Source organism: Myotis yumanensis, unplaced genomic scaffold (assembly GCF_028538775.1).
Source record: "Myotis yumanensis isolate MYYU_CA2020_CCGP unplaced genomic scaffold, mMyoYum1.0.hap1 SCAF_19, whole genome shotgun sequence".
NCBI classification, from domain to species: domain Eukaryota; kingdom Metazoa; phylum Chordata; class Mammalia; order Chiroptera; family Vespertilionidae; genus Myotis; species Myotis yumanensis.
In genome coordinates this window covers 12,518,161-12,528,418 of record NW_027223770.1, presented here as the reverse complement: position 1 = coordinate 12,528,418, position 10,258 = coordinate 12,518,161, and the positions used below count along the sequence as shown (strand labels likewise).

At 43.2% G+C, this 10,258-nt stretch overlaps 1 protein-coding gene across 1 annotated transcript in view; it reads right to left on the bottom strand.

The window, feature by feature from the left end:
- Positions 1–243: 243 nt before the first annotated feature.
- Positions 244–10,258, bottom strand: part of MAPK1 (mitogen-activated protein kinase 1) — a 79,375-nt gene continuing 69,360 nt past the window's right edge. Inside the window, exons 7-9 of the mRNA XM_070399959.1 lie at positions 7,359–7,468; positions 4,345–4,470; positions 244–1,903 (exon numbers count right to left, since the gene is read on the bottom strand). Of these exons, the coding sequence (XP_070256060.1) occupies positions 4,354–4,470; positions 7,359–7,468 (227 nt within the window). The 3' untranslated portion in view covers positions 244–1,903; positions 4,345–4,353. The remainder of the gene's footprint in view (positions 1,904–4,344; positions 4,471–7,358; positions 7,469–10,258) is intronic.

Genomic DNA, 10,258 nt, shown 5'->3' with positions numbered 1-10,258 from the left:
TTGAGATATTTTAGACCTATGATTTGAATAAAGAAACAGGTCAGAATGTATTTCTCTGCTGTGCAAGTAGGAAAAATAGGAAAAAAATGCTTTCTAAGTCATTTCATGTAAACCAAAGTGTTGGGCAGTGCCCAGTGGGAAGGTGAGGCTGGAAGCATTTCTGTTCTAAGCACAGACTGAACCTGACTGTCCCTTCGGACATGCTGATCCAGAGGAAATCAACACTGAATCTTAACATGAATATGAAGATAGAAGATGTACATTTATTTCCATGAATTACAAGTGCATTTCTTTTCATATTAGCAGGCAATCTTCATAAAACCCATTTTCCATTGCTGTCAAAAATCAAACAAGAAATAAAGGACAGCTGAGAAATGAAAAGCTAAAAATAGAATTATTCCTAAGTGATCTGCTGAATAGCATTTTCCGTGGAACACAACTCAGAGGTAACAATAGATTTTTCATTTCAATCATAGGCATGTGGCACTTGGACAGTCATCTCTGCACAGAAAGCTGTAACAGTCATGCGAGGGTACAGTAATTATTGAACAAGGCAAATATCTCACCACAGAGAGCAGTGGGGGAGTCAAGAGGAGGCACCGCACGGGGATAGAACACCGGGTCAATGCCACAGTGTACAGTGGCAGGAACAAATACTTAAAGAGATCAGGAAAACATGGGATTGCGCTCCAAACGTGACTTAGTGCTAGCTTTTTCTGATGGTCTTAGCTCGGCATTATCAGAAACAGTTGAGAGTACTTGGTACTTGAGACAGAACAGTGCTTCATGTCATGAGCGCATGAAGGCTCTATTACAAACTGTTATATTGTAGGCTGAAAATGAACTTGAAATGCTGACATGCTGTAGGAGGAAAGAACTGTACACTTTCTCATTTAAAGACGCAGTGTTTACCCTCTGCTAAATCCTCAGGCATCGAATGTGGCACACCATGTGAAGTAGCTTGGGGTATGCGTACCTGGGGTGGCCCCAGTGACATCAGGCAGCCTACTGGCTACTTCTCCAGGTACTTTCCTCAGCACCCTGCTGTGACCTTTGTACATCTCTCACTAAATCCAGAGTGAAGCTGCCACTTTAAAGGTTTTTGCATAAGTCTTGCCAACACTCTGTTCTGCATATAACACATTTTGGCAAGTGTTATACCTCTATCAATTGTACAAGTAACCACAGTAAATCTACAGAGTGAAATTGCTGAGTGCAGTACATTATTCTTTTATTGAGAAAAATGTACTGAGTTTTCTAAAAGCTGGGCAAATAGCACATACCTTAAATGTTAGTGACTAACATGATATGAGAAAAGATGCTGACAAGGGCCCCCAAAGATTCCCGGGATAGGAGCACTTGCTGCAGGCGGCAACGTCATCCCAGGTGTTTCCACGAGTTCCTGCTCTGGGGAAACAATTACGGTGAAAAGGTGAAGTGCAAATAAGGGGCTGTCACTGACTTAAAGTGCCCTAGGTCGTAGCCTTCCCTATCATAAAGTGAGACGCCAGTGACGAGAGCCAACCTGGAAAAAACTGTCTCTGGTGTGACTGCATGGGTCAGCAGGGCGTCGTGTAAGAAAGGATTCAGGAGAGGGAGGAACCACTGCATCTTTCAAACCAGAAAGTGATTAGTGACTAAAGCAACGGTAAGCAGTAGGTGCACTGAAAGTACATACTGCCACAGGTCACCGGTGGGTGACACACACAGGGGTGCCAGGAACAGTTCTCTGGACTGAAGGAATTCTTTGAAAGCATAAAAGCCACAACTACCAGAAACCGCTCCTCCGAATGGCTCAAAGGAGTCAAGGTGGATAAGCCGAGACGGGCTGAAGACAGGACCAGGGTCAAGAACTGGGAAGAACACCGATGTCTGAGCACATCCAGTCCTCTGATCCCTCGTCCTATCGAAAAACAAACAAACAAACCCGAGTTAAAGAGGCCCTGGCTGGGGAGGCTCAGTAGTGAGAGCATCAGCCCAAACATAGAAGGGTTTCAGGGTCAATTCCCGGTCAAGGGCATGTACCTTGGTGGCAGGTTTGATCTTCGGCCCCAGTCTGGGCACATTTGGGAGGCAACCAATTGATGTGTCTCTCTCACATTGATGTTTCTCTCTCCCCCTTCCTCCACCCCTTCATCCCTCCCACTCTCTCTAAAAATCAATGAAAAAAATACCTCTTCAGGTAAGGATTAAAAAGAATCACATTAAAACATCAGCAGTAGCATTAGAAAAGTGTTAAAATGAAAAGAATGAACCATATTAAAACATTACCAACATCATGAAAACCAAAAAGTGAAAAAGGAAAAAGAACCTGCAAAAAGGTCATTTCACTTGGAACACTTGGGCATGTGAAACAGGCAGCTTTGAAGGGCGGGGCTGTCTTCAAAGGCACCTCTCTTCAGATGTCTCCATACACTTGTGCGGGACACACGGACACACACACACTTGCCCACAGGCTAGCTGGCTGGCTTCAGTAGACTCAAGATGCCTTTTATTAACCCATCACGATAATGATCAAAACCAGAGTCTGAGGGTCTTTGTAAAGTAATACGAAGCAAAAAACTCTTCCCCCTCCCCCTCTTCTCAGTAAGTCTCCTTCTCTCTGGATGATCAGGTAGGACAAAATCAACTACATAGGCAGCAGGACGTGTGTTGTTACTAATGCTCTGACCGTGGTGCAGAAGAACAGCAAAACAAAGTGCTGGTTGGAAGAGGATGGTGGCCCGATTCTGGAGAGTAGGGAACTGTGGCCTAGTTCCCACAGGCAGGGGTGGGTTTCATCATCCAGGTCGAGGGGAGCTGACCTCTGAGAGCACCCTGAAAGGCAGCTGGTGGCAACTTGCTGACAGCTTTCACTCATTTTCTGTACATGACAGGGTTCACTTGGCTCTCCAGATGTTTGCAATGGGTCACCTCCAAAAGTACAAGGAGCACATTTCCCCCTCCATTATCCCCATTCTCTATTCCACTTGGAGAAATTATATTTCTCAAAGTGCATTTCCTATGAGCACTTAATAAACAAACAGGGAGCAACTGAATTCATTACGAGTATGCATCTGAACTTAACCAGAATAATTTTCAAATGTTTTAAGGCACTGAAAGTTAAGAATCACAAATGGTCAAATCTACTCTAACCACTTACAGGCTAATGTTTCTCAACTGTGAGTGTCAGAATCCTCTGAAGGACATGTTAAAACACAGATTGCTGAGGGGGGGGGCGGGGGGGAGGACGGACATAGACCACACTTCTGAGAAACACTGCTTAAAGCAGCCACTGTATGTAATGAATTAATTTCACCTCTAGGTTTCTCTTAGTTTTGTACCTTCCTTGGGAGAAGTGAAAACACTGCCACTGAAATCCTCGGCTGAGCCATTGTCCTCAGACCTCAACATCTATAATAATCTATAATAATAAAAGCATAATATGCTAATTAGACCAGACGTCCTTCCGGACAAAGCCGGGGTTGCGAGGGAAGCCCAGGTCCCAGGTGCCACAGAGGGAAGCAGGTGCAGGCAGCTGGGGGAAGGAAGGCCTACTTTTGCTCAAACTTCGAGCATTGGGCCTCTAGTATGAAAATAAAAAGGCACGAGAGAATGAAATACAGATCTAGGTAAGAAACCCCCAAATGGCCGAAACCGGTTTGGCTCAGTGGATAGAGCGTCGGCCTGCAGACTGAAGGGTCCCAGGTTCGATTTAGGTCAAGGGCATGTACCTGGGTTGCGGGCACATCCCCAGTGGGAGATGTGCAGGAGGCAGCTGATCGATGTTTCTCTCTCATCGATGTTTCTAACTCTCTATCCCTGTCCCTTCCTCTCTGTAAAAAATCAATAAAATATATTAAAAAAAAAAAAAAAAAAAAAGAAACCCCCAAATGTCTACAACTTGCAGAATCTGCTCTTCCATACTGCCACCAGGTGGCTTCCTATTCTAATACAAGCACAGCACCCCTTGGGCCACTTGTGTGCACACTGTACATGACACTGCTGCTCGCCAAAGGACACCTCCAGCCCCTCCATGCCAGTCTGTCCGAAGCATTTCCACAGCAAATGCTTTAACCCTTGGTTGCAATTCTTTATTTCACCATTCACTGCTATAGGGTTCTAATACAAGCCCTATTCTCCCTCTTCCATACAGTCTCTAAAATCATGATTTGCATTTCCTTTTTTTGAGCACTTGCTTTTTAAAAATCTACCAATATCACTGTATTGTCCACCATATCTTATAATCTAAACTCATGAAGCTTCCATGCAGGTCTACAGAGATCCCACTTTCTTTTCGGTAACTTTTAATTTATATTCTCTTTCCCCCTCTAGGTCTTATTGTACGGTCAAAGCTCCAGGTACCTGACAAATTTAAGATCTATATCCAGGCTGGAATCTAGCGGTCTCTTCAAAAATGAGTTCTTTGAGCTTCTCCTTAGGCAAGTCATCCAATTCCATGTCAAACTTGAATGGTGCTTCAGCAATGGGCTTTAAGAGAAAACAAAATATTTAGTAGACAACAATTGTTATGGTTAGGAGTCTCTGAAACGTATACAAGACTGACATCTACTAACGACCAAGAGCTGTGGTAGCTATGGTAAGTATCTATGTACTTGTGCCCCACATGCCTCAAAGTGTACTTCCTGTGAGCACTTAATAAACGAACAGGGAGCAATTGAATTCATTACGAGTATCCATCTGAACTTATCCCAGAATAACTTTCAAATGTTTTAAGGCACTGAAAGTTAAGAATCACAGAAACTTGTAGGGGTGATGGTATGTTTATACAATCAAAATCCAAAATATTCAAATAGATGCATTTGATTAAATACATGATAATATCTTATATGAAGAAATATTTTGGAGTGTTAAAAATGAAGCTACAGCCCTAGCCGGTTTGGCTCAGTGGATAGAGCATTGGCCTGCGGACTGAAAGGTCCCGGGTTCGATTCTGGGCAAGGGCACATGCCCAGGTTGTGGGCTCGATCCTCAGTAGGGGGCTTGCAAGAGGCAGCCGATCAATGATTCTCAAACATCATTGATGTTTCTATCTCTCTCTCTCCCTCTCCCTTCCTCTCTGAAATCAATTAAAATATATATAAAATGAAGATGCAAGAAAGATTAGTACAGTAAACCCTCGATTTTTCAGACCTCGATATAATGAACTTTGGATTTAACGGGAAAAGTTTCCGGTCTGTATATCATATGTGAAAATTAATGCCCTGTTAATTTTAAAATGCTTTTAACCAATGTTTACTCATAATTAAATTAATAGGTTATTTTTTTATTAACTCAGTTATTTTTAACAAATTTTAGCAAATAGGCCATATGTTGGAAAAAAACACTGCAATATCACCCATGTAAATAAACATTACATATCTATAGTCTACATATTTAAATCGGAGAGTCATCGGTCATAAACAATGCTCAGCGAATGACTAGCATGTGATCACACTGCATCTCACAGGGTAATTGGTTCTGCTGTCGAGTGGGGTGACTTTGCAGCAGTTTCAACGCCTGTCTGCCAATGTCCCACAGTGTGCTCAGCCAGACTCCAGCCGTGGGCCTCTGTTTACTCTCGGTGACTGGTGAATGCACGCATTTACTAGACCGAGTTAGTATAAATTTAAAATTACTGTAATAGACATAGAAAACTTTTCTGTGAAATGAAACTTTTCATACATACTTAATTTTAATTACACAAATGTGTCTATAAGTAAAAACAGGTAAACTATTTTGTCAATTTTTTAACATATGCATTCGGAAAACCTACTTTATTACATAACGGACTTTCGGTTTTAACTGACATACCCTCTCCCAAATTAATCCTTTATGTCGAGGTTTTACTGTATCATGGGAAAATACCCACGTTTATGTTAAACAGAATGAACCCTATTTTATTTTTAAAATTTAGATACCGAAATGTAAGCTGGGCGGGAAAGACTCCAAAGCTTTAATAATAATACTGTAAAAAGACTACAAAGTGATCTTTCTTGTATTTTTCCTGCAAATTTTCTTTTATCACTCTCTTTAACTAGACAGCTATTTCAGTATAGATGAAAACTATATGTAAAAAAACAACTCCATACATTATCAATGACAAAAAACCCCCAAATTAGTCAATTAATATTATTTACATTTTGATTTTTAAGTACCCCCAACTAACACTATGTTATAGAACTAATCTAATGATGATACCAGTTGTCAATCATTGGATGCCTAGTCACATATTCCTCCCACCAGACCTCACAGAAAGCAAGTATGGGCCCCAAAGTCTACACTAAAGCTTTGGCCTCTTGAAAGGGGGGAAAGAATGTGTGTCCATGAGAGAAGGCAACACGTAGCTAGCCCGCCCTGAAGGACGGCTCTGTGTGAGACCACACTGGGTGTCCTACCTACGCCGTCCGAATCCTCCCAACCCCCTGCTGGGTATGGGTGGCAACCAGTTTGAGATGAGGACACAGGGGCTGTGGAAATCTCTAGTTCACAGGGGTACTGAGGGCTCCATAAGGTACGCTCCCTCACCTAGTTCCTTGTTGTTTACTATACTGGAGGTATCTTTGCAAGATGTCTTGTTTCTGGAGGAGGGGATAAAGATGGAAGGGGAAGCTGCTTAATAAATACTTCCTCTTGATTTCTTTCATTTATCAGCTTTTAGCTGTTATAGCTTTTCCTCTCCTCTTCTATTTTCCCCTTTAATTTTAATACACCCTCCTTGGCTCACCCTCTTTCAAAAATAGGAGTGTGAAGGCTTGCTTTCTACACATATGAGCCTCAACTAGAAAGATCCCAACGTTGGTTCATATTGCATTTTTCTCTGCTATCTTTAGTTGGATCTCCAGAATGCTTGGAGACCTGCCAACACTGACCTGTGGACTCATCATCTCTTACCACAATAGGCTCTTGTGTTCCCATCTTCAGGGAGGTACACCATACCTGAAGTCACCAAGCTACAGGGGAACTGTCCAGGCTGACCTCCCTGCCCCCTTAATCTACATGACACCAATCCCCAAGCAGGCAACCTCCTCTCTATCCTCAGGACAGGCACTTTGGTTCAGGCGTCTCTACCTGCCATAGACCATGACAATGGTCTCCACTCTTGGAACCCTTCCTTATCTGTGCTCCCCTTATCCAATTATTTCCCAGCCTCACCCCTGCTAGAAGTTTTCTAAGATAAAAGGGTCTGAAGAAGGGTTTCAAGCTGTGCTGACAGAATTAGGCCTCCAGGCGGAGGAGGTAGGCATAGCGGGAGGACCAGGTACAGCACCAAGTATCTCTCAGAACAATCTACAAAGGCCATCTGGGCCCCTCCTGGCTGGGCCTGCTGCTGGCTCACATATATCCCTGCAGAAGCAGCAAGGAGCACAGGCTCTTACCTCATCACTTGGGTCATAATACTGCTCCAGATACGGGTGGGCTAGCGCCTGTTCTACTTCAATCCTCTTGTGAGGGTTGAAGGTCAACATTTTGTCCAGTAAATCCAGAGCTACAAAGAGAAAGTTTTGCAGTGGTGAGAAACCAAAGGAATAATCACTGAAATACCTTCCATTTCCTGTTTAAGTAAAGGGACTCAAAAACAAATAGCTAAGCATCGCCCTGGGGAGAAGAGTCAGTACACTGGGTGCCTATGATGTCTCCGAGCTTCTTGAGACTGTGACCATCCGACACTTGCTGACCCAGACTTAGAAAGGTGACGCTCAGCCAAAGGCTGAAAGTAGAAGACGACAATTCAAACCCAAGTCTGCCTGCCACACCTGGACTTTTCCTGAATCACTACTCTGCTTTGTAGATGTCAAAAGCAACAGTTTTATGTATGTACTTCTCTTAAGTCAACTCCAAAGTGATTTCTGCAATGGTCAATTTATCTTTCAACATGCAGGAGAGACCTCTAAGGTAACAGAAGAAAATGGTCACTTGTCCTCCTATGTGGTTTCAGTCCCCTTCTTCCAGGTCCTGGCCAATGTTCATGTGTGAAGCAAAGGTGCCTGGTCTATTCTGCAGCTTGGCATCTTTCTCCAAGGCCCCAAACTAAAAGTATCCTCTCAATCTGACCATAGTTAGCAGCTGAACATTTCTTTCACGTTAACAGTAGGAAGCAAGTGTAGAATCAACAGGAATGAGATGGGGGAGAGGGGGTTGATGGACAGTTTATCCTGATGGACTCCTCCATACCTAGTATCCAGGAAACATCTCAAATCACGAGGATAGCCAAAGGGCATGGCTAACTCCAGCTGGGACAAGGGTTAAGGGAAGTGTGACAGAACACTTCCTGGATTTAGTATCAGAAATAGATGTCAATGAGAAACAATAAATGTCAGAAAATACATTATTGTTCTGATAAAGAGGTAGCAAAGGGGAGGCTTCTTTTTTGAAAGATCTAAAATTAAAAAAAAATTTTTTAGAGAGAGGAAGGGAGAGACAGATAGACATAGATATGAGATGTGAGAGATATACACTAATCAGTTGCCTCCCATACACATCCCCAACTGGGGATAGAACAAAAACCTTGGGTATGTGCCCTTACCGGGAATCAAACCCATCACCCCTTGGTGTACTGGACAATGCTTCTACCAAGTGAGCGACACCAGCTGGGCGGTACGAGGCTTCTTTTAAAATTGTCTCTTTAATGACGCTCAAACCAGCGGTTTTCAATTTAAGCGACAGGTCCTTTCTTTAAATCCTAAGGGGAGCCGAAAAGCTATCCAAGCCTCTCCTAAGTCCTAGAGAATATAGTGACACTTAAACAAACAAAAAACCCACAGTGGCATCTACTTAATGAAGCAGTGATAATTGATTAGGCTATCAACCTCAGCCACATGCCATTAAGCTCTAAGTGTAGAATGGTAGAGGAAAATAATTTTACTCATTCATTTAATCCTTGAGAGCAACAGGCCAATGCACCTTCTGAAGTGACTGCTTATGTGCTAGGAAGTCAAACACCAGAGAGCAGGTGGAGGGCTGAAGAGGCACCTAACTGCCTGAGGTCACTATAAGGGCGTGCGTTTGTCAGTGTGCGCGCATGCTCTTTGCATGCTCATCTAATGCCAACTAGTGACTCCCCTAGTTGCATGTCACCCATCTTGATCTTCAAGACAATTAAGAGAAAATAAATGTGGTAAACCACAAGTTGGGCATAATGAGAAATCCCACATAGCAAAGAATTTTTCTCATGTCCATAAGGGTAACTGTAAAAGGTTTTTTAAAGCACATGTAATGAATTTTTGCCTCTATCAATCGTTTTAACACACACGAGTTTACCTTAGGATATTAGGGAACAATGACATTTTGCTCTACAGGTTAGGAGACTTTTCAGAGCAGAGGAGGCTCTTGGGAATCTAGACATGTTAGGCTTTGACTGAAGCAGTCTGGGCAGCAGAAGAGCTGTCATTTCTGCAGCTGTGACATGGGGTCTCACGGGGCCTACATCTGGCTTGGTTTCAGAGGAGGCTCACTCAAAGGTCAGGACAGTGCAGCATGATGGTCAAGAACTGAGGCACCTCCTGCTCACATCTGAGTCCCATGGAATACCAGACAGATGTCACAACCTTTGCCGAGTAAGTTTTAGAGTCTTACCTATAACACAGGTAATAAAATCTATCTTACCTACTCCCAATCACTCCTCCCTCAGAAGAGCTCACAGACATTTCCCCAAGAACTTGGCTGAGATTAGAAGTCATTTGTCCTTTTGCCCAATTAGACACCACTGGTGTCAGAAAAAGTCCAGGTCAGCCTAGCAACAGTCTCATTCTAAAGTAATATTTCTAAATAGTTGAGGGGTGGGGTACGTTCCCACTTAAAGGCACCTGGTAGTTTAAGCATTTCTAAAACAGATCTCTTAGTTCCTTCAAGTTAAAAAAATTCTAGGCCCTTAATCTTCCAGGTAACAATTTCAAAGGAAGGTAACTTTTTATTTTGCTACTTGAAAAATAACTGGATCTCTAGCCTCCTTTTACTGCAAGCGATATTTCTTGCATTAATCACAACTACTGAAGGGGAAAAGGAGAGAAATGGGAAGCAGCTGGCAGGTGCTGATCTCACAGTTAGAGTGCCTGGCCTCCCCCTCCCACACCACACAGCAATCCGCTGGCACCACTCAGATGGCATGAATCACGCTGCCTGTGCGTATGTTTCCTTGGATACAGGTCTTATTTCTCCTAAGAGACTGAAGTCCCTCCGGGGCTGACCGTGATCTCTGACTCTCCCTGGTGCCCTCTCAGAACCCACACCTTCTCTTTAGTTTCAGTGGGTGCTTAGCAATATAACCCCACCCTTCTGG